General features: G+C 51.8%; 1 protein-coding gene across 2 annotated transcripts in view; it reads left to right on the top strand.

Annotated features, from left to right (window-relative positions):
* The first annotated feature begins 7,440 nt into the window (after nucleotides 1-7,440).
* Nucleotides 7,441-27,295, top strand: part of TONSL (tonsoku like, DNA repair protein) — a 33,814-nt gene continuing 13,959 nt past the window's right edge. The window contains exons 1-14 of one of the 2 annotated variants that reach the window (XR_008307131.1): nucleotides 7,441-7,645; nucleotides 9,826-9,921; nucleotides 12,242-12,384; nucleotides 13,915-14,098; nucleotides 14,593-14,722; nucleotides 15,143-15,314; nucleotides 16,990-17,104; nucleotides 17,202-17,350; nucleotides 18,458-18,610; nucleotides 18,820-18,945; nucleotides 21,134-21,335; nucleotides 24,026-24,087; nucleotides 24,641-24,730; nucleotides 27,208-27,280. Coding sequence is in view for 1 of the 2 variants with exons in the window: in XM_053249938.1 (XP_053105913.1) it covers nucleotides 7,612-7,645; nucleotides 9,826-9,921; nucleotides 12,242-12,384; nucleotides 13,915-14,098; nucleotides 14,593-14,722; nucleotides 15,143-15,314; nucleotides 16,990-17,104; nucleotides 17,202-17,350; nucleotides 18,458-18,610; nucleotides 18,820-18,945; nucleotides 21,134-21,335; nucleotides 24,026-24,087; nucleotides 24,641-24,730; nucleotides 27,208-27,280 (1,729 nt within the window). In the remaining variant the exon portion in view is untranslated. The remainder of the gene's footprint in view (nucleotides 7,646-9,825; nucleotides 9,922-12,241; nucleotides 12,385-13,914; nucleotides 14,099-14,592; nucleotides 14,723-15,142; nucleotides 15,315-16,989; nucleotides 17,105-17,201; nucleotides 17,351-18,457; nucleotides 18,611-18,819; nucleotides 18,946-21,133; nucleotides 21,336-24,025; nucleotides 24,088-24,640; nucleotides 24,731-27,207; nucleotides 27,281-27,295) is intronic. The other variant, XM_053249938.1, reaches the window with a different exon arrangement.

Raw genomic sequence — 27,295 nt, 5'->3', positions numbered from 1 at the left:
CCTGCTGTCTCTGTGTGCATGTGTGCTTGATCAAAGCTCAGCTTCTTTCCAGAATATCAGCGTCTGGTCAACTTGGCCTTTCAAAGAGTGGAAAGCTCATGGCACATATTCTGTACTCTGCAGAACCGTCTTCTGAAGAAACTTGCTGTTCTGAAAAATGGGGTTGTTGGCCCCTTGTTTTGTCTGACCTTGGAGGAGCCAAAAGCAAAAGGTTGCAAAGCGAAAGTGATCCTTGCCCAGATTTATTTTTTGCCTTTCCCTCTTAAATCCCCCAATATGTGTTCTAAGTATTTTGATGTCTTAAAGCCAGTCAGTAGAGTTGGCAGGCCGTTTTAACGCCCCTGTTCTTTTGAATTATCAAAACACACGAGTGTCACACCAGTATGTGGAAGGCATTGCCACTACCTCCAGCCACCTCTTTAAAGTTCCCTCCCATGTAGAGCAGTGTGATAGGTTGGCTTGAAGCTTGCAACCCCAAGGCTAACAGATGCCCTGCTCTCCATCTCTCCCTCTGGCAAGAGCCAGACCACACCAGCGCAGCCATGCAGCTATATAGCTTGTCCCCAGAACTTCACACTTTCCACAATGTTTGATCTAAAATTCCATTGGGGATTTCAAAGCATACTGTTCTCTTCCTGTTTGCTTATTTTTATTCTCTGTTGGTGGCAGGCATCCAGTGGGTTAATGCCTCTGCAGCCCCCTCGCTCCAGAAAGCAGGGTCTATGCTAATTTGCTAAGGCTTTAAGAACCAGAGGGAGAGATCCACACCCAGTTTTTCTGTCCTGCCTGTTCCAGAGACAGCCACTCCGTTCGTAATATCACCTTTTTGAGGCCTATCTCTGTTCTTCCTCTTGTGGTCCTAGTCTAACACTCTGGCCACAACACCACAGTGACTTTCAGAGCAAAGAGTGGATGCTGGTCCATGGAGTGTTTGTGGCCAAGGGCTGCCATAACTGGAAAACCGATTCCTTCAAAGACCAGAGGTGTAGACCAGAGCAGGGTTGCGGTTCTGGAGTCTCGGAACAGTTAGACCGCTTGCCTTCTGTTCATCAAAATTTAAAAAAACCTTGTCGATTGTAGAAAAGCTACATGGATTGCTGGCAGCAAATATACTTCTAGGAATGCAAGCTTGTCTTTTACATAGACATTCCTGGTGGTGGTGGTAGTTATGAGCAGTTATTTTATCTATCCATCATATTTATATACTGCCTGATATGTGTGTCTCTAGATGGTGTACATGATTTAAAACACCACAAATATAAGACAGAGTAAAAACAAAATCACAGAATAAAAAGTTTAAAAATTCACAGGATAACAAATAGTTTAAAATTTCATTTAAAAGCTGGAGAAAACAGGTGCGTCTTGAGAGTCTTCATAAAAGCAAGCAGAGGAGATGCTCTTATTTCAAAAGGGAGCATATTCCAGAGCCACGGGGCAGCCACAGAGAAAGCCCAGTCCTTAGTCGCCACCAAACAAGCCGGTGGCAACTGTAACTGGACTGTTACAGATGATCTTAATAGGTGACAGGATGATGGAGAAGGTGCTCTCTTAAATACCCTGTACCCAAGCTGTTAAGGGCTTTTAACCAGCACTTCGTATTACGCTCTGAAACATATCGGCAGCCAGTGCAGTTCTTTTAAAATATGTGGTCCCTTTGGGTTGTCCCAGAGACCAGTCTGGCTGCTGCATTCTGCACCAGTTGTAGTTTCCAGACTATGTATCAGTTCTAGCTGATAAAATCCTTCGGATTCGAGCCAGACTGGAATCCACAATTATTGCTGAGTCTATTATGGAGGTGTCCAGCAATTCCTCTTGTATGGTTAGGCTGGATCAGTTTCTGTTTGTAACTTCTGAGGATGTGGACAAGCATGGAGAAGTTTGCGTTACTACCTGTTCTCTTGACCCTTGTCCTACATGGCTTATACAATACAGCAGGGGAATTATTGGAGTGGGTCTTGTTAGTATCATCAATGCCTCTCTGAGGGAGGGCAGGATGCCTCCTTTTTAAAGAAACCTGTATTGGATCCCTCCGCTAGTCAATTACAGGCCTGTCTCCAATCTTCCATGGTTGGGCAAGGTGATTGAGAGGGTGATGGTGTCTCAACTCCAGTCAGTCTTGGAAGAAGCAAATTATCTGGACCCATTTCAAGCTGGCTTTCGGCTGGGCTGTGATGTGGAGACTGCTTTGGTCAGTCTGATGGATGATCTCCAACTGGGATGATCTCCAACTGATCTCCAACAGTCTGATGGATGATCTCCAACTGGGAATCTGCAGGGGGAGTGTGACCTTGTTGGTTCTCTTGAATCTCTTGGCGGCTTTCAATACCATTGACCATGGTATCCTCTTGAACCGCCTGAGGGGGCTGGGGATGGAAGGCACTCCTTTGCAGTGGTTCTGCTCCTAGAAAATTCCAGATGGTGTAGATTGGGTAGATTCCAGTTGGTGTCACTTGGAGACTGTTGTTCTTCCAAATATGAACTTTCCTATGGTGTCCCTCAGGGCTCCATACTGTCTCCAATGCTTTTAAACATCGACAAGAAACTGTTGGGAGAGATCATTGGAAGATTTGGGCATGATAAATATGCTGATGACACCCAAATCTATTTCTCCATATCAACTTCATCAGGACATGGCTTAACCTCTTTTAAAGGCTTGCTTGGAATTGGTAATGGGCTGGATGAGGGAGAACAAAGTAAAATTGAATCCAAACAAGACTGAGGTACTTGTTGTGGGTGGGTGGAACTTAGGAAGTGGTTTAGATCTGCCTGTTCTGGATGGGGTTACACTCCCCCTGAAAGATCGGGTACATAGCTTGGGAGTACTTCTAGACTCAAACCTTTTCCTCATATTTTGGGTTGAGGCAGTGGCCAGGAGTGCTTTTTATCAGCTTTGGCTGATATGTCAGCCATGTCCATTTCTTGAGATAAATGATTTTAAAACTGGTGCATATGCTGGTAACACATCCAGGCTCAGCTGCTACAATGCACTCTACGTGGGGCTGCCCTTGTATGTAGTTTGGAAACTGCAACTGGTGCAGAAGACGGCAGCCAGGCTGTTCTCCAGCATCACCTGTAGGGACCACATTAATCCTATTTTATTTTAAAAGAACTGTCTGCCAACTAGTTTCTGGGCAAAATGCAAAGTGCTGGCTATTACCTCTAAATGATAGCTGAATGGCTTGGGCCCAGGATACTTAAGAGCCCTCTGCCTTCTTCATGACCCCTGCTACCTATTAGGATTTTTGAGGAAGTCCAGTTGCTGTTCCCACCAGCTCAGTTAGTGGCAGCCCAGAACCTGGCTTTCTCTAGGGTTTCCCCAAGGCTCTGGAACACACTCCCGAATGAAATCAGAATCTTCCCATCTCTGGCTGTGATTAAACGACTTTTGAAAACACACCGGTTTCATCCGGCTTTTAGTTTATGATGTGTTAAGAGTTTTATTTATGGTAATTTTAATTTTAATTTTATGATTTTTAGATTTTAGTTGCTAGCTATTTAAATTGTAAACTGTCCTGAGATTTTATGTAGGGTGGTATATAAATGTATTAAATAAATAAAATTATTGAGAAAGGTTGTAATGGGTCATGCCCAAAAGCCTGCCTGTAAATATTGGCCACGGAGCAAATGTCCAGCATTCTGTCTCTAACAGTGGCCAGTTTGATGCTTCTACGAAGTTCACATCCAGGGCATGATGCTGCTGGCCTCTGATTGTAACCAGAACCATCCCTCTTTTGGAAGCTGGAGGCTCCATTTTGGAGCTATGTAATAGCAAACAGCCAGAATCCTATGCATCTATATACAGAAATAAGTCCTGCCGTATTCAGTGAGGAGTATTCCCAAATAAGTGTGCATAAGACTGCAGCCTTAGCCTTCCCTGCTTTTTCTGGTGTTTTTTTTTTTAAGCCCAGAAATGTCAGTTGTCCTTGTGAAGTTCTTGGAGTATGGTGACTCCCATGCCCATCTCTGTATGATGCCATACTTAGGCTTATAGTAGTAGTTGTCATTGGACAGGTCAGCACAGCAGCAACACCACATCCTTTCTAGTGCAGCACAGTATTGAAGATCTTGAGCTGCAAATCGGTGCTCCTAGGAGCTCATGAGGTAGCCCCTGGCAGGCCATACTAATGCACCCTCAACCTGCCCTTGCAAAACTGAGATTGTAACCTTACCGGAGGGTTTTATTTATCAGTCAATCAAACTTCTATACCGCCCAAACTTTTGTCTCTGGGCGATTAACATAAAACAGTTAAAACACATATAAAAAGTTAAAACAATGCAACCATTGAAAATCAGCCATAAAATTAAAAACAGATAGTTTTAAAAAGCTGGGAAAGCTTGGGTGAAAAGATGGGTTTTCAGATTTTTTTATTTTTTTTAAAGCCAGAGATGGGGAGGACCGTATCTCAGCAGGGAGCGCATTCCACAATCTCGGGGCAGTAACCGAGAAGGCCCGTCTCTGTGTAGCCACCAGACAAGTTGGCGGTAACTGGAGACGGACCTCCTCAGATGAGCTCAATGGGCAGGTGTGGGTCATAGTGAAGAAGATGCTCTCTTAGGTACCCAGGGCCTAAGCTGTTTAGGGCTTTGTAAGTTATAACTAGCACTTTGTATTTTGCCCAGAAACCAATTGGCAATTGGTTGCAAGAACTATATTATAACAATGCACATCAAATGCTTTGAACATAAGGTGCTCTACAACTCCCAGGTGCTCTTTATCATCCAGTTTCTATAGTGATAAGAGTTTGATGGTTGGGTCACCAGAAGAACGCACTTGCAGTCTCTGGACTGCCTTACTTTTAGATGGGCCTTGTCCACATTTTCTGTAGAGTAAAGAAATGTGATTCCAGCTAGAGGAACAAATGGATTTAATTTATTTGAAATAGTTATATCCTGCCCCTCCAGCATATTGCTACTTAGGGCAACTTACACTAAAAGCATAGCATCCACACCAAAAAAAGACAATAACAAGATAAACCGTGGAATGCAATAAAAGACAAATAGTATAACTATACACAAAATAAAGCAGAGGTTTTAATTCTAACACCCCAAACCCAATTATCCAGTTTTCAAAAGCTGCTTTAAAAAGGAGGGTGTGTGTGTGTGTTTGATTGATTGATTAATTAATTAAACTAATCAAGGAAGGAGGCTGAGGAAGCCCTTCTGGGCTTCTGTTATCTGCCCCTCCTGTTCCATCATACAGTCATTTACGTATTCTGGAAGAAAAGGGCAACCAGCCCAAGAAGGGTTTGGAGTACCTTTGCTGTGCCAGAGTATGCTTTGCAGTTTTAGAACTGTGTGTCCTGTCTCCCGGTCTCTTTTAAATAAATGTCCCAAACTGTAAAGCAGAGGTAAGCAACATCTGGCTCTCCAACATTGAACTATAACTCCCAGCATCCCCAGCCACAATTTATTACAGCTGGGGATGATGGGAGTTGTAGTTCTGCTTTGCGGCTCTTATTTAAAAGAGAGACCAGGCGATGGCACAAGCAGGGTTTGCAAGGTTCTATAACTGGAAAGTCTGGCATAGCAAAGGTACTACTCTAGCTCCTTCTTGGTCAGGTTGCCCTTTTCTTCCAGAATACACAAATGACTGTATGATGGGAGGGGCAGACGACAGAAGCCCAGAAGGGCTTCATCAGCTTCCTTCCTTGACTAGTGCTTAAAAGAAATTTTAAACCCTCATTTTTAAAGTAGCTTTTGAAAACTGAAAACTTTATATAGGTTCTATTAGCTTTAAATGGTTTTTATTTTATGTATACCGCCTTGAGACTTCTGTTAGAGGTGGTATATAAATGAATAAAAGAACTGGGGTTGGGGAGGGGGCTGCCTGCCTGCTGTTCATGCCCCCCACCAGGTGCTTTTGCCACATGCAAAATCTATACAGGCTGCATCCTGCAACTGAGCCAGAGCCATTAAAAGCAAACACCCAGTTTTAAGTGACCTGAGAGTCAAGCCTGTGTGCAAGGCCTGGCACCTACCCAGCATCAACAACTTCTAAATAAATACAGCATGTCAACATCTTATGAGCAAGAGCAACAGGTCCCAATATCCTCATTAGATCAAGGTGGCCAATCTGAAGTGGTTGTTGGACTACAATTCCCATCATTCCCTGTTGTGACAAGCCAGCAGCAGCCTATTATATATTACTCACTTTGAGAGGATCTCAAGCATGCTCCACCCGCCCACACCAGGTGAAGTGGGGATTCAAACCCACGCCTCCCGATACGCCTCCATCATAAGAACAGCCCTGCTGAATCAGGCACAAGGAGGCCCATCTAGTCTAGCATCCTGTTTCACACAGTGGCCCACCAGATGCCTCTGGGGAACCCACAGACAAGAGGTTTGTGCACTTCTCTCCTGCATTTGCTCCCCTGCAACTGGTATTGAGAGGCATCGTGCCTCTGAGGCTGGAGGTGGCCCACAGCCACCAGACTAGTAGCCATTGATAGACCTGCCCAACATGAATCTGTCTAAGCCCTTTTTAAAGCCATCAAAGCTGGTGGCCATCACCACATCCCATGGCAGAGTGTTCCATGGATTAATTATGTACGGTGTGAAGAAGTACTTCCTTTTGTTAGTCCTAAATTTCCCAACCTTCCGTTTCATGGGGTGACCCCTGGTTCGAGTGTTGTGGAAGAAGGAGAAAAATCTCTCTGTCCACTCTCTCTACTCCATGCATAATTTTATACACCTCTACTATGTCCTCCTTAAGATATAGTGACCAGAACTGGTGCCACAGCATAGATTTGTACAAGGGTATTATAATATTAGCAGTTTTATTTTCAGTCCCCTTCCTAATGATCCCTAGCATGGAATTGGCCTTTTTCACAGCTGCCATGCACAGAGTCCACACTTTCAACAGGCTGTCCACCACGACCCTTCTCCTGGTCAGTCACTGACAGCTCAGACCCCAGCAGTGTATATGAGAAGTTGGTTTTTTTTCTATTTTTGTGCCTCAATATGCATCACTTGACACTTGCTTACACTGAGCCATATTTGCCATTTTGTCGCCCACTCATTCAGTTGGGAGAGATCTTTTTGGACCTTCTCACCATCTGTTTTGGATTTCACTACCCTAAATAGTTTGGTGTCGTCTGCACATCTGGCCGTATCGCAGTTTCCCCCAGCTTCCCGATCATTTATGAACAAGTTAAAGGGCACTGGTTGCAGTCAGAGTTCTTTCTAACTGGGATTCCCTGATGTTGTGGACTACAACTCCCAGAATCCCCAAGCAAAAGCCCGTACAGCAGGGAATTCTGGGAGCTGGCCTTGACAACATGGACGTCCCCAATAGTAGACTCTTCTTACTCCCCTCCCCGTATTGTGATGAAAAACTGCCCCTTAATTCCTCCCCTTCCGCCCCACGCTCCCCGCCCAGGCGCGGACCCCTCCGGCGTGACCAGCCCCGCGCGCGATTGGACGAGAGTCAGCCAATAGCAGTGCAGTCAGGCGCGGGCGGCGTTGGCGTTGGCCCACCGCGGCCGAGGGGCGGTTTTCCGGCCGGCCAATGGGAGAAGGCTGCGTGCCGAAGAGGCTCCTGGGAGAGCGGGGACGAATGCGGCGCGGGAGGGCGCTGGGCGAGGGAGCTCGGAGCCGAGCCGGCGAGCAGCGATGGGCGGCGGCGCGCAGGAGCGGGAGATCCGCCGTGAGTGGACGGGGGCGGGGCCGGACAGGCTGGGAGGGAGCCGGCCTCGGAGGTCCCCGCCCGGCCGGGGATCGGGTCCCCCTCGACGGCCCCTGAAGAGCGGCGATCGCCAGCGCAGGGCTCCGCCTCCTCCCCTCCCCCCCCCTCCCCGCACGCAGCCGGCCTCTCTCTCTGCGGAGGGCAGCGGAAGCCCAGCAGAAGGCGGAGGGGCTCGCCCGGGAAACCCTCGGTCCTCCTCAGCAGCCGTCAAGAGTTATGGATCCCCCGCCCGCCTGGCCCTGAAACGCCCATCTCAGAGTGTGTCTCTGCAGGGAGAGAGTCGGGTGCGGGGCGCTGTTCCCTTTAAGAGGGAGTCCCAGATGCTGTGGACTACCACTCCCATCATCCCCAGTCAAAGGCCACTGCAGCTGAGGAGGCTGGGAGTTGTAGTCCACAGCATCAGGGAACACTGGCTGGAAGGCAGCCCCCGCCCCCAGTTCCCTCTTAACAGGGACTCCCAGATGTCGTAGACTACAACTCCCATCATCCGCAAGCAAAAGCCATTGTAGCTGGGGATTCTGGGAGTTGTAGTCAACTACATCTGGGAATCCCTGTTAGAGGGAATACTGGAGTGTCCGTCCCCCTCCTTGCCCCACAGCAGATCCACTGAGTGGTGATACAGTCATGTCAAGACTGCTGACCTGCTGCCCCCCCAAGCTGGTTTCACTTCTCAGCAGCCTGATTATGTAACCAAGAGTCGCTTCACTTTCCTTCTTGTCCTCTTAAGTTGAGAAATCTGATCCCCAGTGAGAGGTGTCCCCCCCACCCCAACAACCTGGATGGCTTTAAGAGGGGTTTGGATGACCTCATGGAGGAGAGGTCTATCAAGGGCTACTAGTCGGAGGGCTGTGGGCCACCTCTAGTCTCAAAAGGCAGGATGGCTCTGAGAACCAGTTGCAGGGGAGTAATGGCAGGAGAGAGGGCACGCCCTCAACACCTGTCTGTGGCTTCCAGTGGCATCTGGTGGGCCACTGTGCGAAACAAGATGCTGGACTAGATGGGCCTTGGGCCTGATCCAGCAGGGCTGTTCTTATGTTCTTATGTAATCCATTAAGTGATTCTTGCGTTACTAGCCTTTCATGCCTCTCTTATAGCAAGGGAATGATCAAATAATCATGCATGGCAGCACCTCTTAGATTTCACCCCCTGTCCGCCTGCAAAATGTTTTTCCCCCTAGGAAGGCTCACCTGGCATCCACTGGGATGCCAAGATCTTCTGGTGCTCCTGGGCCTTTGACGCTCTGAGGAGATTTTAATGACTTTTACTTGGCTTTTGGGAAGGAGGCCTCCCAGCTTGGCATCTGCCTCACTTCATCTCCAGGAGCAAAGATCTTCAAAGAGAATAGTGATATGTGGGTAGATTAGTACCTTTCACAACAACCCTGCTCTTTTCCATGGATGGGGTGGTGTTTACCTAACGGATTTATAACCCCCCATTCAGAATCACACTTCCATAACCTTTTCACAAAATTTCTTGAGGGCAATCTACAAAACCTCCTGTTTAGTAAGCTTAAACATCAAAACATTGTCTATCAAATCAAAATTCAAGCACCATAAAATCTCTAACTTTGACTAAGCTAGACCAAATGGAAGTATTTCTTCACACAATGCATGATTAACCTGTGGAATTCACGACCCTGAGGTGAGCTTAGCTGGCTCTAAAAGATGACTAGAGCTGTAGATTATCTGAGTCATCTGGCTTTTATTTATTTGTTTATTATTAATGTATTACATTTATAAACCACCCCATCCAAATGGCTCTGGGCTAGGTGTGCATTTGGTCTGATCAGGTAGGACTCTTCTGACCACCTTAAATCTACCATCCCGTGCGTTGAAGTCAATGCCTAATATTTGTTCCAACAGTGTATGTGGGAGTCATGCAGTCATTGCATATTGGTGGAGACACAGGTGGGAGTCTGTGTCCAATCACACTCTCTCTCTCCACTTGCAGTTGTGGGCTCCCTTTTGGCATGAACCGAGTGAGCAGGACTGGGGATCCCCCAGGTGCTTTTCTGTCCAGGTTACCCATCTTAGAATTTCTTAATGTATCCTATTTGATAAAGGGTGACTCCTAGGAATGTGCAATACTTTTTCTTCTTCTCTTGGGATGAGACTAATTTTTCTGCTCCTGCTGCCCTTCAGAGCTCCAGAAGGCCAAGGAGAAAGCCCAGCAGAAGGGAGACCTGAAGGAAGAAGCCGCCCTCTGTAACCAGCTGGGTGAGATCTTGGCACGCCATGGTGAGTGCTGATTGATTGATTGATTGAGTGCCATCAAGTCGGTGTCGACTCTTAGTGACCACATAGATAGATTCCCTCCAGGATGATCTGTCTTCCACTTGACCTTGAAGGTCTCTCAGTGGGGCATTCACTGCTGTCATAATCGAGTCCATCCACCTTGCTGCTGGTCGTCCTCTTCTTCTCTTTCCTTCAACTTTCCCCAGCAGTATAGACTTCTCGAGGGAGCTGGGTCTTCGCATAATGTGTCTGAAGTATGAGAGTTTGAGCCTGGTTGTTTGTGCCTCGAGTGGAAATTCTGGATTGATTTGTTCTAGGATCCATTTGTTACCCTGGGCATAAGAAGACCTGGTGCTCGAGCTGAAGCATTTTTTGCAGGGGCAGTAGTGAAGCTGTGATGTGGCCACCACTTTAAATGGTTCCACGTGATGGTCGTGAGATGATGAGCTGTGATGAATCTTGCCTGAGCCAAATAGCTTGCCACGTGGTAGCAGCTTCTGCATGGAGCATTTGAAAGCTGCTCTCTCATGTAAGCTGGCTCTGACGTTGGCCCTTGGTTAGGCAGGGCGGGGAGGCTCTTTCCCTCTGCCTGTTCTGCATGCAGGCACCAGGCTGGAGTCCCTGTTCAAGGCCTGGGTGTTCCAGTCAGAATTGAAAGGAAGGGCCCAGGCTCCACCGTAAGTGGCTTCCATGTGGCTTTGTAATAGCCAAAGTAGATGTTATCTGGCAGGCATGGCTCACAGCCCCCCTTTGTTGGCTTGTTTTGTGTTTTCCTTTTAGAAAGTATGGGTGGGATGGGAAGCAGCCTGTTGTCATGGGGGGGGGAGACTGTTTAACCCTTTTCTTGCTGCCCCCCCCCAGTCAAAATCACACACACCCCAGTCCAAGTAGGGATGTGGACAAAGGGGCTCAGCAGCTGTGGGTGGGACAGGGATCAGTTCCTTTAAAAAGGAGGCACACAGGTCCTTACCTGCTGTTGCAATGCTCACCCGGGACCGGTGCTGGCGTGCAAAGGACTGCGTGCGGCTGCTTCCCTGTTCCCAGCAGCCTGCACATGGGTCGGCATGAACATGGCTGCCACGCATGCTTTCTCAAAGCCATTCAAAGATGCCATGGCTGAGCTGAGGTTTGAGCCCTGTGGTCACTGACTACATTCCAGCTGGTTTATCCTGTTTGGGGGATGTGTGGCCAGTAGGAGGGAAGGCGAATTCTTGGCAATTAGATCAGGCCAGTATTTCCTGGCAGAGGCTTTCCCAGTCTTTTGATTCTTTGCTTGTTGCTCAGTTATTCAGTCTCTTGTGGCTGAGAGTTCCACAGCTCATCAGCTACTGAATGCTGAAAAACTTGCACTAAGCTACCGAAGCTCAAAAGTGGAGCAAGGTTCAGGGCTGACTCTTTGGCAGAGGTGGCTAGAAAGGTACTGTAGTTTGCATATGAACATAAGAGACTACCTTATTGGTTTGTTTATCATATTTATATACCACTGATATCTGATATCTCTAGGCAGTGTACACAAATTAAAACAAATACAAAACCGAGTAAAAACAAAACAGTTCCACAGAATATAAAGCTGAAACAATTCCATAGGACAAAAATGACTAGATGGTCTAAAATGAATTCAAGTTAAATCCGGAGGAAACAGGTGTGTCTTGAGGGTCTCTTTCTGTGAGTCGTGCCACCAGCCCATCCAGTTTGTTCTGATGGGCAGCCGCTCTCCCAGGTCTTGGGCCTTTCCTCAGACATGGGCAATTGAATCTGGGCCTTTTGGGTACAAAACAAGTCCTCTAGCCCTGAGTGATGGCCCTTCCTCCCAATTACTAGTCAAACCCCTACACTCAAGTGTTGCTGCCTTTTATACGAATATGATGAGTATTTCTATACCACTTTTCAACCAGTTCCCAAAGCGGTTTACATACAGAAATTAAGTAATTAATTAAAAATAAATGGCTGCCTGTCCCCAAAGGGCTCATAGTCTAAAAAAGAAACACAAGAAAGACACCAACAGCAGCCACTGGGGGGATGCTGTGCTGGGGTTGGGTAGGGCCAGTTGCTCTCCCCCTGATAAATAGAAGAGGGTCATCACTTTAAAAAGGTGCCTCTTTGCTCAGTTAGCCTATATAGTAATTCATTTTAGGCTATTGTGCAGGAGGATTCTCATGTTTCCAGAGGAGTGATGAAGAACTTGGCTGGCACAAAACTGTGCCTTCCGCCCTCTTCCCCTGCCGGCAGTCTGACAGGGCCAGCATGTCCCTGATCCGGTCAGAGTATCTCTTTGCTCCCCTTGGCATCTAAGGCAGGCAGCTGACCCCTCTGTCCCTGGCAGGGCGCTTCCAGGAGGCTCTGGAGGAGCACCGGCAGGAGCTGCGTCTCCTGGAGAGTGTCGAAGATGTCATTGGCCGTGCTGTGGCCCACCGGAAGATTGGGGAGTGCCTGGCAGAGCTGGAGAGCTATGAAGCAGCGCTGAAGGTAGGGGGGCCGGAGCGGGGTGGGTGGGAGTGTGGATATCCCAGCCAGCAGGAGCGGAGGACCATGGCTCTTCCATGAGAGAGCAAGTCCACTCAAAGTGATGCATGCTCTAGGTTTGCAAAAGATCTCTTCTCTGTCAATCCCATCTCACTCTGTAAGATCAGCAGGGTGATTGGGACTTGGGGAGGAGACTCATTTCTGACTGCATCTCCCCCACTTCAGGCACTCCCCTCCTCTGGAGGGTTCTTGAAATTTGCACCTGAGACTCTGGAGGCAACATGAGGCTTCAAAAATGGGGCAGGCACCTAGGGGCTGTGGATAAGCGAGCATTTGTCTCACTAGTACATGACAAAGGTGTGTGTGTGTGCTCTTAGATTTATTGACTGTTTTATAAACAGTCCTTGATCACACAAGAGGTGGCTGTAGTTCGCACTGGCTTTGGGATCCCCACAGGTTGCACAGTGGAGATGGATGACTTATTTTTAATTGATTGTTTATTTGGATTTCTATGCTGTTTTTCAAAAAAATCCCAAAGTGGTTTACAGTATAATTAAAACAGTGCACAATTGCAATACCAAAAGTGTTTGTTTATTTCATGAGTGCAGCCTGGTTGCAATGTCTTGTTTTATGATGTGCTGGCAAAGCTACGGATGCCCTTCCCTCTGCACTTACATGCTGGCACAGCCAGTTTGAGGACTGGGCTACTGAAGAGTGTTCGAACAGTAGGGCATATCAGTTGCATCGTCAGGAAAACACAGCACAATTCTACATTAAGCTTACCAAGAACCATGACATTCAAAGCGGTGTGATGTCAAGCTTTCCTGCCTGCCCTGTTACATCACTCTGCTGTCCCAGTTGACCAGATCTGGTCCTAAATACACTGGCTGACATCCAGACACACGTCTGCAATTGCAGCATGAAATCTGATGGCGTTGGTGGAGGGCTGAGCTTTTGCGTATTTTCTTTTCTTTTCTTTTTTTGACAAAAAGAGCAAGTTGCAGGTCTTGTGCCATGAAGCATATGCCTGATGGGATTCTCTGTGGCTGGGGAGATCATGTCCTCTGAACAAGTCTGTGCCCCTCCATGCAAACCCCATTCTCCATCTGTACGCCCCTGTGTGTTTCATCATTAATATCAGAATGAGTCATTGGGGTTATGGATTTCTGTAGCACTTCTCTGCATGCAAAGTGCTTTGCAGTGACTTGTATTTATTCCCTGTAAGGTGGGATAATGTGCGTGTTACATTCTCTGGGTCATCCAGCAAGCTTCATGCACAACTGCAGATTTGAATTGCCTCGATTGAAACAAGCCACACTGCTCCCTTGCAAAATACTGTATACCGATTCCCTGTAGAGTTGAGGGTCCTATGAGCAGAGTGCTGTTCCTTTGATTGGGGTGGGGTGGTGGTGGGGGAGTGGCGTGCCCTTGCCACCTGGAATTCCGTTCCCAGCTCTCCTGGGGCCGGGCAGGGGCTGCTGCAGCGGAAGTCTGCCTGCCCGTGACTCTCCTCTTTGTCCTGGTCTGGTGCAGCACCAGCGTCGTCACTTGGAGTTGGCCCGCTCCCTTGCCAATCGCATCGAGCAGCAGAGGGCCTGGGCCACCATTGGCCGCACGTACATGTTCATGGCTGAGAGCGACCAGTCCAGCAAGGCGCTGCAGGAGGCAGAGAAAGCCTTCATGAAGAGCCTGGCTGTTTTGGAGGAAGCACTGGAAGGTACCACTTACTTGGTGGCGGGAGGAGGGAGTGGCCCAGAGGCAGCAATGGATCCCCTTCTCCTTCCCGTCGGTTCCTTTCCCCAGGGACAGGGCTGTTGCTGCTACTGTTCTTGGTGTGATTGCAGTGTGTGAGTTTCAACAGAGCCCCAGAATGCTTGACTTGCTTTTTTTTTTTTTTTTTTTTTTTGAAACCAAACACGGGACAAATGACTCAACCCCTGGGGTGACTGCATCAAGGGCTTCCTGGGATCCTTTGGGAAGCCTTTTGGCACAGTGGGGGGAGAGTCCACCCTCTTGCTCCCACCCTGTGTCTTGACCCAGGGATTTGCCCTCCCTCCCTCCCATCTTCCTGGAGCTGCCCTGGCCACAAACAGGAAATCCCAACTGGCAGCCCTGTCAAACCCCCAAACCTGACAAGGAGAGTGAGTTGGATAGAGGGCCTCATTCTTTCTGCCTGGGTGGCTGACGCTGGATGGGCTGTTTCTCTCCCAGGGGAGGTGCCGCTGCGGGAGCTGAGCGAGATGCGGGCACGGCTCTACCTGAACCTTGGCTTGGTCTACGACGGCCTGAAGGACCCAGCCAAGCACGGCTACTACATCAAAAAGAGCATCTACATCTCTGAGTAAGGGCCGGGCTGGGTCTGCCTCCCTCCTGGGGCTTGAAGGATGGAGCTTCTGGCATGTGTGACTCTCGTGTGCAGTGCATGCAGTGTTCTCTCTAATGTTTTCCATCTCTGTGTGGAATGTGTTTTGTTCTGGGCGGGAGTAGTATCAAGGCAGTGTGCGTGCACCTTGTGCATTCAGAGTGGGGCCTTCCTGATTCAACCTGAGCAGGATCTAAAACTAACTGAGCAGACATTAAAAAAACTTGTGAGCGCACGCATGTGTGCACGCCTTAGAGGGAACACTGAATGCGTGCTGGTGATGCACCTCAAGCCCCCTCTCAAATGCCATGCATGGGTTCCCCAAGGGGGAGGCAGAGAAGACGTAAGGAAGCCTTCCCTGGTGACCCATCGAGGCGGCCTCTTCCTCCCCCCTCCCAGGCAGGCTCACCTGCACGAAGACCTCTACCGGGCGTACTTCAACTTGGGCAACATCCACCTGCGGGAGGGGGAGCATTCGAAGGCCATGCGCTGCCTGGAGAGGGCCCGGGAGTGCGCAGGCAAGATGAAGGAGAAGTACCTGGAGAGCGAGTGCTGTGCAAGCATTGCGCAGGTGAGCAGCCGGGTGGCCCCCATCGGAGGGGTGGGTGAGATACACCTGTCAAGCCGCCCCTCTCCAGAGAGGTGTGCAGAGGGCTTGGCGGGGCCTGTTGTCTGTGAGGAGATGCTGGACGGGGCTCCTGTGGATGAATGGCACCCTCTTGAATTTTGTGGTTGGAGGTGGCAGGCGTGCTGGCTGCTCCCAGCGTCTGTGTGAAGTTCAAGCTGGTCTCTGTCATCTGCTGAGGACAAGCTGTGCCCAAGGAAGCCCTGCCCCCCCCCCAGTTCAAATACCTCCTTCCTCCCATTAGCCATTCCAGGCAGTAAAGAAGGGAAGGAGGTTTGCAGAGGGGGGGGGCGGGGGGCAGCTGTGGAGGAGAGAGTCGGATCCCACTGGCTGTTGGAAACCCAAGCTGCTGCTAGGCGAGGGCAGGCTGGCCTCCCTGGATGTTTGTTGGGGGGGGCTCCTGTTTCGTTTCAAAATAGGCAAGCCCCCTTTCTGCCAGCACCCTGAGGGTGGCTTACAAAATCCACAGCACGGAATGAAAAAGCTAAACGGTGCCGCCTGACAAAGTAACTTGACGATGCCAGTAGCAGCAAAGCCGTGGCTGGCCAGGTGGTTCCTTCAGTGGCAGGCGGCAGCTGGCTGGGTCAGCAGCACTGCCTGTAGCTGGAGGGAAAGAGGGTGGGGGATGGTGGGGGGGGGGAGTGGCGGAGACAAGGAGACCTCTGGCAGGCCTGGGCCTCTCCCCAGCCCCGGCTGGTCACTGTCACTGAGCCGGGAGAGGCTGGTGGTCAACCAAAGGGGGTGGCGGCGGCGCGGCCTGGCGCTGCTCCCTCTGCACTCGAGCAGGCCCCCCCCCCCCCCGCGCGCCCACTGCCTCCTGCCTGCTCTTGAGAGACGAGCCACGTCCCTTGGGGGTCTTGTACGGCAGCTGATGGTGCTCTTGGCATTCAGCAGCCGCCAGCATCCGTTCTCAGGATGTTTGTTGCTCATTTACTGATTGATTGATTTGATTTTTAGACTGCCCTTCCGAAATGGTTCAGGGCGGTTTACAATTAAAAACAGAAACCATTAAAACCAATAACAATTAGAACAGAAATCTAAACAGGAACACCAATCAAAAAACATGTTAAAAAACAATTCAACTATCAATACAGTTACAACCCTGAACACCGGCTTAGCATTAAAACTAATTAAAAACCCTGAAAGGCCAGTCCAAACAAATGGGTTTTAAGGGCTCTTTTTGGCTCTCTGGCTAATGGAGCAAAGAGGCACTTTGAGGGCAGCGGCGGCAGCAGCAGCAGCCCCCTCGCCCCCATTCCAGCCCCAGGCCAGCCTCCTTCCAGTGGTCCCTGCCGGTGCCTACCTGAGGCTTCTTTTTAGATTGTGAGCCCTTTTGAGACGGGAGGCCGCCACCTTTCCCCCATGTAAACCGCTCTGAGCACTCTAAATCGTTGTAGTTGTCACCACTGATGCCTCCGTGACGGGGATGGAGAGTCCTTTTCATCTCCTTCTGTGGGAGTTACTCTCTTGTTACTATCGCTCGGTCTACAGGCGTGGCGCTTTGCAGAGAATGAGAGGGCAGATCTCTGCCCCCAAGGGGCTTCCAGTCGCTCTTGGGAGGGAACTGAGCGGCTTCATACCTGCCCGTCCCCTCTGACGCCTGCTGCGTGTTCCCTCCCAGGTGCTGTTGAGCCTGGGCGACTTGGTGGCAGCCAAGCGCTCTCTGAAGAAGGCCTACCTGTTGGGATCTCTGCAGCCTCGGCAGCGGGAGAGCATCTGCCGGAGCCTGCACTATGGTGAGTCGGGGGAGCTGAAGTGGCACGCTGGGCTCGGAGTTGCCCCGAGGCGGCTCATGGATGCCAGCCCTTGGGGGGTGCTTTCTCTCTCCGGCAGTGACCAAGGCGAGCCGCCTGCAGCAAGCGCTGGAAGAGGCGGAGGCAGCCGGCAACCTGCAGACGGCCCTGGGCCTGTGCGAGCAGCTGGGGGACTTCTTCTCCAAGGCGGGGGATTACCAGCGGTCTGTGGAGGCCTATGAGAAGCAGGTGAGGGGAGGCAGCGGCTGGGGCTGTCCAAGCTGGGCTGGGGGCAAGGAGCACTCCTGGACCACGGAGGCATGGATTGCAGAGGTGCCTGCCCGGTGGAGCCGGCCGGTGTGCGTGAAGGTTCAAGAACTCTGCCCTCGGCTGCCGGGGGGGGGGGGGCGGTGCTTTTGCGGCCAATGGGTCTGGAACAGCTCCTCGTGTGCCATTGGTGGCCCTGATCCGTGCTGGGTGGGAAGTGTCTGGGGCTGCCTTCTGAGTCAGATGTCTGGCCCGTCTAACCCAGTGCTGTCGACTGACTGGCCGCATTGCTCCGGGGATTGCAACCCCCCAGCTGGTGAAGGGGAGGGGGAGGGCGGTGGTTGGGCTGGGCACTGGGGGTGGGGCCGGCAGTCTGGGATCAGTTCTTCTCTTTCTGCCCTGCTTTTCAGCAAAGATTGATTAAGGTCCATTGGGAGGTGCAGTCAAGAGCCAGGCATGTCCACTGCCCTTAGGTCAGGGCTGGGCAAACCTGGCCCTCCCGCTCCTGTTGAACTTCCGCTCCCACCGACTGTGGCTGTGGATGATGGGAGTTGTTGTTCAGCAACAGCTGGAGGGTTTGCCCACCGCTGCCTTCAGCTGGGAGAGATTCCTGCCTGGCCCTCTTCCTGTCGGACCTGCAAGGCCTTTGAGGACCGACCACACAGCCAGGGGGTCTCTCTTTGGCCCTGCAAAACTCCCGCTACCTCTTGGCCTTCCCCGAGTAATCTAGCAGCCTGTTTGAGACGGGCAGCATATTCCAAAGAGCTGTCTTGGCTCCCCCTCTTTTCGAAGAAGTGGAACATCCTGCCAAGAAAGTCTTCTCAGCCCTTCCGTTCCATGGCCTTGACTATGGCAGCGGGAGTTTCTTCCCTTCTCTGGCACAGCTGCTGCATTTGAGCGTCCTGCCCCTCTCTTGGAGGGCTAGTGGGACTCATCTGCACAGTCCCCTTGGTGGAGTGAGGAGGCAGCGGCGGCAGCAGCAGCAGCTTCGAATCGGGGTGTGATCCGCCCCAGCAGTCTCTCCCCACGAGCGATGCTACAAGTTTTGGAAGTCCTGATGTCTCTTCCGTCTCCCTGGTCTTCTTTCAGTTGTGCCATGCCCAGGCTCTGAAATGCCCAGCCCCAGAGCTGGCTGTGATTCACGTTTCTCTGGCCGCCACCTTTGGAGACCTGAAGGATTATGCGCGGGCAGTGCAGCACTATCGGGAGGAACTGAGACTGCGGCAAGGCAACCCCCTGGAGGTGAGGTGGGCCTCTGTGGCTGGCGGGCCCTCTGCTGCTGGTGCCTGCCCATAGTCCCACAAGGGCACACCCAGCATAGCCAAACGGGGTGCTTGAGGAGCCTGTCTGAGTGAGGCCATCGTCCTCTGGTTCGGGGCTCCCAGGCCAGAGTGAGGTGGGAAGGGGGAGCTGCAGGGTGCTTGAGCCCTGCCTGTTCTCTCCATGGCCAGGAGGGGAAGACGTGGCTGAACATCGCCCTGGCCAAACTGGAAACCCGGGAGAGTTATGAGAAGCTGGAATCCTGCTTCCAAACGGCGCTGCAGTGCGCGGAGAAGGCCCACGACCCCAAACTGCAGGTGAATGCTGGGCTGGAGGTGGACGGAGGAGGTGGGGTGGTGGTGGTGGTAACAGGAGGGCCCATCTTTGGAGAGGAGCTCTCCCCCAAGGAGGCCTTCCTGCTCCAAATCCGGTGGCGACCTGGGATTGGGCGTTCTCAGTTGTTGCCCCTGGGTTGTGGAACATGCTTCCCATGGATAGGAGTGGATTATCTTCCTTGGAGGCTTTCAGGAGAGCCTCAAAGACCCATCCTTTTAGCTTGGCTTTTAAAGATATCTGGTATAGATGATTTTATTTATCATAATTGTTTTATTATGTGTGTTTTTATTTTAATGTAAACCACCCTGATAAACTTTAGGAAGGACAGTATATAAATTGATTAAACAGCTGGGGAACAGAAAGCCTCTTATCTGTGCTCGTTTGTTTAACTGAGAGGCTGGTGGCCTCCCAGCTCCAGACAGTCTTGGAGGAAACCAATTATCTTGACCCATTTCGGGCTGGCTATGGGGTGGCGACTGCCTTGGCCGGCCTGATGGATGATCTTCAATTGGGAATGGACAGAGGGAGTGTGACTCTGTTGGTCCTTTTGGACCTCTCGGCGGCTTTTGATACTATTGACCATAGTATTCTTCTGGAGCGTCTGAGGGGGTTGGGAGTTGGAGGCACTGCTTTACGGTGGTTCTGCTCCTACCTCTCGGGCAGGTTCCAGATGGTGTCCCTTGGAGACTGCTGTTCTTCAAAATCTGAACTCTTGTATGGTGTGCCTCAGGGCTCCATATGTCTCTCTCTCTAACCCTAACCCTAACCCTAACATCTACATGAAACCGCTGTGAGAGATCATCAGGAGATTTGGTGCAGGGTGCTATCAGTATGCCGATGACACCCAAATCTATTTCTCCATGTCAGCATCATCAGGAGAGGGCATAACCTCCCTAAATGCCTGCCTGGAGGTGGTAATGGGCTGGATGAGGGATAACAACCTGGACTGAATCCAGATAAGACGGAGGTACTAATTGTGCGGGGTTGGAACTCGAGAGACAATTTTGATCTGCCTGTTCTAGATGGGGTTACACTTCCCTGGAAGGAACAGGTACTCAGTCTAGGGGTGCTTCTGGATCCGAGCCTCTCCCTGATCTCCCAGGTTGAGGCGGTGGCCAGAAGTGCCTTCTATCAGCTTCGGCTGATACTCCAGCTGTATCCATTTCTTGAGGTGAACAACCTCAAAACAGTGGTACATCTGCTGGTAACCTCCAGACTAGATTGCTGTAATGCGCTCTATGTGGGGCTGCCCTTGTATGTAGTCCCGAAACTACAGTTGGCCAGAATGCGGCAGCCAGGCTGGTCTCTGGGTCATCTCGGAGAGACCAGATCACTCCTGTATTGAAGGAGCTACACTGGCTGCCAATATGTTTCCGGGCAAAATACAAGGTGCTGGTCATAACCTATAAAGCCCTAAACAGCTTGGGCCCTGAGTATTTAAGAGAAAGTCTTCTTCATCATGAACCCCACCGCCCATTGAGATCATCAGGAGAGGTCCGTCTGCATTTGCCACCGGCTCATCTGGTGGCCACTCAGGGACGAGCCTTCTCCATTGCTGCCCCGAGGCTTTGGAATGCGCTCCCTAGTGAAATAAGACCCTCCCCATCTCTTTTAAAAAGGCTTTAAAGACTCATTTGTTCTCCCAGGCTTTTAATTAATATTGTTTTAATGGTTTTAATGCTGTTTTAAAATATTTTTTAAAAAAATTTAAATTGTTGTAATGCTTTAAATTTTTCATTTTTGTCTTAACTAATGTTTTACTTTCTGTTTTTATTTTGTTGTAAACCGCCCAGAGACATAAGTTTTGGGCGGTATAAAAATATATAAATAAAATAAACTGATGATGGCATGTACGCTGAACTGTTTTTGTTCTTATTTTATGTATGCCAGTTTTATTTTTGCACAATAAAGGGTCTTTTTGAAGAGAGTTGAGGTGTTAATATGCGCACAGCATTGCCAACATATCAACTTAGACATTGAATGAATAAAGATAACGAAACTGCCTGAGATGGACGGCTGGATGTCTCCTCTTATTCTCGCCCCGCCCCCCCAACAGGTTGATTTTCGTGTCCCGGTGCTGCTTGCAGGCTAGTGCTGCTTGCCTGTGTGGGCACAAGCTCAGACCCAGGCTTCTTGTGTATACTAAAGCAGAATACATGTTTGTCTCAGTGTCGCATCCTGCAGCATTTCCACGCCTGCCAGCAGAGATGGGGACGCCCTGAGGCTGCAGGAACACTGGCCAGGCTGCGAGAGCTCCGCCAATCCCAGGGCTGGCACTCCGATGGGGAGGCCAGCGAGGAGGAGGAGGAGGAAGAGGAGGCTCAGAGCAGCGAGCCCTGGGAGGAGAGCGACCTGGAACTCTCGGAGAGCGGTGAGTGCAGTGGCCTGGAGTGGGGGGATCCTGGCAGCTGCTTTGGGGGAGGGGAGGGGAATACTTGGCCCCGAGGCAGTGGGGAGCAGGTGATGCTGTCAGGCACAACCCACCCCCTAGGAGTAATGTATGCGAGACCCTTGCTGAATTTAAAAACACGACTGCCTTATGCACTCAACTGCCCAGTCAGGAGTTCCCGACAGTCATGTCTGGATCAATCAGTCTTTGACTTCCATGAAACGCCCACATGATCTCTTGGCGAATGTGGAAACAGCTGTTGCCTTATTCAGTTTAAGAATTTAATAGTCCCGGGGATTTCTCCCCTTGGTAGGCACCTGTCCAATATCGTCCTGGACAATTGTGCCTGGTTCAACCTGGTTCTTAAGGCTTGGGGTTCTTGACTCCTTTCTCAAGAGGCTGCTCCCTGGAGGTGGGGGGGGGGCAGGGGGAGAGGCTCCAGTGATTGGACTGGAACCCCTCTGTCTGGGAGGGACTTGGATCCTCCTGTCTCTATTAGACTGAAATGAGTCTGTCCTTGACTGGACTAAGCCTCAGGGCTATACCGATCTGTTGTGACTGGACTGCCACCAAGTCTGCCTAGAATTCGGGAGGTTACCACCCTGTCTTGGTTGGAGTGCCACCAAGCCTGTCTTGCGGTGGGTCTCAAGGAGTCACTTCCTTGACAGGACTGGGCTGTTCCTCCCCCTTCTCTCTCCCTTTTGGACGATAGACCCTGACCCTCGGGCTTCACCACCAAATCATTCTCCCTCTTCCCTTATTGAGGGAGCTCGCAGCCTCCACTTCATGGGGGAGTTTATTTGAGGTTTAACAATGGATGTGTGAAAAGGAACCGAGATCCAAGCCAAATTGCCTTTGAGACTTTTCTTGGGATGAGACGTAGGTGGACAGATAGACAGCAGAACTGCAATCCAACCATCTTAACTGGCGCTAGCAATGCCCAGAACATCTGGTTTCTATTAGAGAGGGGAGGCAAAAGGGGACCAAAGAAGTTGGTTAGCCCAGCTGCAGGAGAGCAGGAAGTGGCCAGCTTATTGCCTTCCCGACCTTGCAGGGGCTGAATGTGGGGAGCGAAGGCGGGTTGCAGAGAAGACATGCCTTCTGGGCCTTCTAGGTTCAGCGGGGGTTGGGGGGATTTGGAGAAGCCGCTCCTTCCGTCAGAGATGTTGCTGCATTCCTCTCGGTACCGGCTCTCTGGGCCTGGGTCTCGGAAGTGGTCATTCCATCTTCCTCCGGCCCTGGTTATCAAAAGGAATTCCCCTCCTCCTTTCGGGCTCCTCCTCTTCTTGGGCAGGAGGATTCCCAAGTTGTTGCCATTTGTGCATCTCCGTCTTGGGCCCTGCTTGTGTCGTAAATAACTGTGGCTTTGTTGTCTCTTAGGGTCACGGAGTCCTGAAAGGGAGGGGAGGGAAGTCAGGTGTGATGGGATAAGGGGGAATTTATGGCAGGGCTCTGCCCTTGCCTGGAGAACCTGGTGATCAAGATCTTGGCTCGGGCAGGAATGTTACATGGAAGCAGTAATGACCAAGTCTTAACTACAATGGCTTTAATACATCAAGGAGTATAAAATATCTAGGTTAACTTGACTCTCTTTAACTTCCACCATCATAATCCACGTAATCAGCATGGCCACTGGAGGGCTCCTGTGCCTCTTACTTCCGCTCCTCCGGAAGGCTTCTCCTTCACGCTTCCGAGAGCTCCAGGCCTGCATGATCTGAGCGGAGCACCCTTTAGACAGATTCTTGATAACACTGCGAGAGAGGTCGGTGGGGGTGGGGCTTCCATATGACACTTGACCACCCTTGTTGTTAGAACTGGGGCTGTTTGTCACAATGCATGACGATGCCTGTGGTCTGGGGGGGGGGGGCACAGTGGCTGTGTCTGTGGTTTGGAAATTGGCCAGTGTTTAAGGGTCTGTGTAGACAATACTGAGCTAGCTGGACCTGTGGTCTGACTCGGTATATGGCAGCTTCCTCTGTTCCTACGGGTGGAAATTGGCAGGCATATTTCTCTGGAGAAGTCAGGGACTGCTCGGTGGTGTCCTGCTCCACACACAGGCTCTCCCGGGCCCAGCCCCTTCCCCACAGGCAGCCCAGAGCTGCAAAGGACAGGCCAGGGCTGCTGAGATGAGCAAGACACCCAAGGTCCAGTTTGACTTCTGTGCCTCGTTTCCCTATACTGCACTCAAAGGAAACGAGGATCTTCCTTGTGAAGGAACCATCAAACATGCTGCCCTTTCACTACTTTAGTTCTGAAAGAAAACATTTGGGGGGGGAAGGAGGAATGAGAGATACTACGAGATCACAAGCAGTGTGCAATGACTGAGCTACAATGAGTCTCCCTCTGTATTACAAAACGTGGATTAAAAGAAGTGCTACCCACCTGTGGAACTGCTGGCCATAGGATGTTATGGCTACACTGAGAAAACCAGCCTCCTTAAAGCATTCGATGACTCCGTGTATAAGTCGGTTGCTGTTAGTCAAGGTAGATGTTGCAGTTTCCCCTTTTGGCTGAGGGTGTAGATTCTGCCTACCCTGCTGTCCTGATGGGTGTGACCTCCTTTGCGGGATCTGATTGTCTGCTGTCGGGAGCCGGGGTGCTCTGCTGCTGCTGCGTGGGCTGTTGGTCTGGCCCAGCCTGGCTGCCCTGACGTCTCCTTGTCTCTCTTCCAGACGGAGAGGAGGACATGGAGGGCTGCAGCAAAAGCATTCCCAGCCGGCGCAGACTCCACAAGGTAAGCCAGGCCTGTGGTCCCCCAGGCTCTGCAAGGCTAGCCAGTGGGCTGTCCAGAGGTCAGGGAGGTGGACTCTGGGATTGCGTTGGGCGGTGGGTGGATGCTGCTGCTAAGCGCAAGGCATTTGGCCGGGTCCCGGCAGCCAGGAGGGTATCTAGTGCGGGCTGTGGGCATCCCTGCAGTGCAGGCCTGTCCTGTCCCAAGGGGAGGCTGCAGCTGAGGGAAGGTGGCTTGTCTGAGCAAGCCTGGGGAGAGCAGGGCCTGGCTGGAGTGCGAGCGCTTGGCCAGGAGAACGACGCAGGATTGCCCCCTTCTTCGCATGCGACGTGTCCAGGTCGCCAAGGCCTGGCCAGTTGCCATGATGCCCGGGCGGGGGGGGGGGGTCTGGTTGGCTGGATTCCTGGGCCAGAGAAGGAAGGCCTGGCCTGGCGGCTGCAGGGCAACTCTTGCATTCTCTGCCCGGGGGCTCTGCTGGGGGGGAGAAGGTTGGGGAGCGGCCGGGCACGGTGCCAGCGTACTTCCTCTGCCCCCCTCCTCCTCCTCCTTCCTGCAGTGGAACCAGCGGAACGACAGGGGCGAGACCTTGCTGCACCGGGCCTGTATCGAGGGGAACGTGCGCCGGGTGCGCTTCTTTGTGGAGAAGGTGAGCTGCCCCGAGGGCTGCGGGGCGGGCAGGGGGGCCGGGTTGCCTGGCTGGGTGCCCGTGTCCTGGAGGCCAGCTGGCCTTTCTCTCTTGCTCTGCTGCCAGCCAGTTCTGCGGGCGGGAAGAGAGGCCCCGAACCTGCCGTTCCCCCAGCACCTGCCCCTTGCTCGTCTCTCCCTCCCCACCCACCCACCCTCTTGTGGACATGTGGAGTGTGAGCTCGGAGCCCTCTGTGGGGAGGGCACAACCCCCACCCTGAGAGGACAGGCACACCTTCCTCTGAACGCTTTGCTCTTGAGAACTCTCTCTTTCCTAAGGCAGGTGTTGGCCTTGGGCAGGGGAGGTGGGAGAGTTGCATTACATGAAGGGGGTGGGTGATGCTTTTGTGCATCTCTTCCCCACCCACCCGCCCCCTTCTGCTGACCCCTTCTGGGGTGACACTTCCTGAAGGAGGCCTGGACCATGGAAGGAGAGGCTCTTGCTTTCTGTTGCGCTGGAAGTGTCTTTGGAACTGGGAAGAGAGACGACAAACCCTGATTGGCATCCTAATTCCCCCGAAAGGAGAGGAGGGGCTCCCAAGCCGGCTTCCTCACAGATTAACCGGTGCAGGATTGGGGCCAGGGTGTTCCCAGTGTGGGCCCAGCGTTGCTGCCTGCCTGTCGGTCTCTCCGGAGAGAACAGGCCATTCCTCAGCCCAGACAGAGCAATCTGCTGGATGCTGAGCACCCGTCCTTGGAGCCCTGCCAGAAGAGAGCTGGAAAGCTGCGAGGGAGGGGCAGCCTCCCACCCCTCGGGTTTTGGCTCCAGTTAGTGACCGGCCTGCCCCGGCGACAGCTCTCTCCCTCCCTGGCCCAGAGACTCGAAACGGCACAAGGTGGCCCCCATGGCTGGCTTCCGGCTGGGTCAGCCTGTGGAGCTGCGGCCACTGGCTTTCCTTCCGGGCTGGGAACTGGGTGGGGCTGGCCTTGGCCACAGAGCTCTGGGCTGCTTTATGGTGAGGACACACACGTTTCCATCTGCCAGCCTTGCAGAGAAAGGAGAGAGGCCTTTTCTCTTCTGACTGCCCAGAGATCATCTAAGCCAGGAACTTCCGAATGACAAACACGGGGAAGAGGAGGAGGGGCCCGAGCGGCTTTCTGGGTCACCTGGAAGGGGGCACTCCTCCCCACCGGTGATCAGAGGAGGGACTCGTAATAAGCTCGGCTTATTGCAGATCAGCCAGTCCTCCAGACAGTCCTCCAGTCCTCCAGACAGATTCCAGGAATACGCAGCCCTGGGACTTGCTCAGACTGTACTTCGACGTGCCACAAGAAGAATAGACTCTCCATTTTCCAGCGCAGGAATTGTTAATCTCACTCTTAATTTCCACACGTGTGTGTGTGTGTGTGTTCATGGCTTGTGCTCCAACGTCTTGATGTGCTCCTGGCCCGAAAGTGTGAGCTGGCCCCTTCCACATGAAGCCCCCCAGTGCGAGGAGAGGCTGGCTCCACAGTTCCCTCTCCTTTGTCTTCATCTGTGTGCGGAATGAGCTTTGTTCTGGGCGGCAGGATCAAGGCAGTGTGCGCGCACCATGTGCATCCAGGGTGGGGCCTTCCAGATTCAACCTGGGCGGGATCTAAAGTGAACTGAGCGGACATCAGGAAATGTGTGTGTGCACGCGCATGCGCATGCCTGAGAGGGAACACTGGCTTGGCCTAGGCATGGTGGCCTCTGCTGAGCTGGAGGCCCAGCTAACGGGCTGCGCAGACCAGGAGTTTCCAGCCTTGGGTCCCTAGGGGTGGTGGGTCTCCAGAGGCCACTGTGGTGGTGATGATGATGATGATGATGATGGGGGTTCTAGTCCAACAACATTTGGGAAGCTGCTATAGAGGTTCCGGAGCACCCTTGACGTGTGGGACTGAATCCCCACCAGGTGGGCTCCTAACAATCATTAACAATCATTTTCCAAGTTCCTCGGTGTTAGAATTTGGTGGGGTGTCTTAAATTCCGAGTCCTCTGAATTTAAGATGGCCCCCTTAAAGGCAGAGATTGCACCTATATTTACCCCAAAGGGTCTTCTGTTTGAGAAAATGTGGTCCTCAGGTGAAGCTCCTGTGCTCTCTCTCCTCCTCCTATTTGGGGGAATTGTGCGGCTTCCTTTCATGATTTACAAACCATGATCTGGCGTTTTGCGTCCAAACGGTCTGATAGCAAGCCAGGAGATCAAGCCAGGGCTGGATCTGGGTTGCAAAGTAAAACTGCTCACTGAACATCCCAATAACATGCATGTGGACATTCAAGTCTAAAGTGAGGGTTTATTTCTCTTAGCCAGGCAAGGCCTTGGGGTGGCTGCCGGCCCTCTTCTGCTCCCTGCTCCGTCCGTGCCTCAACCCCATCTTGGCTTGGGGGTGGGGGGAGAACTGCCCTCTGTTTCCTCCCCCCCCCCAAAAAAAATCCCCCAGGTCTCCTTCCGTGGATGATTCTCATCTCTGCCTCAGGGTCACCCTCTGAACCCACGGGACTACTGTGGCTGGACCCCACTGCACGAGGCCTGCAACCACGGGCATCTGGGTAAGTGCTGGGAAG

This window comes from Hemicordylus capensis, chromosome 4 (genome assembly GCF_027244095.1).
Source record: "Hemicordylus capensis ecotype Gifberg chromosome 4, rHemCap1.1.pri, whole genome shotgun sequence".
NCBI lineage: Eukaryota > Metazoa > Chordata > Lepidosauria > Squamata > Cordylidae > Hemicordylus > Hemicordylus capensis.
This window is presented reverse-complemented; position numbering and strand designations above follow the sequence as displayed.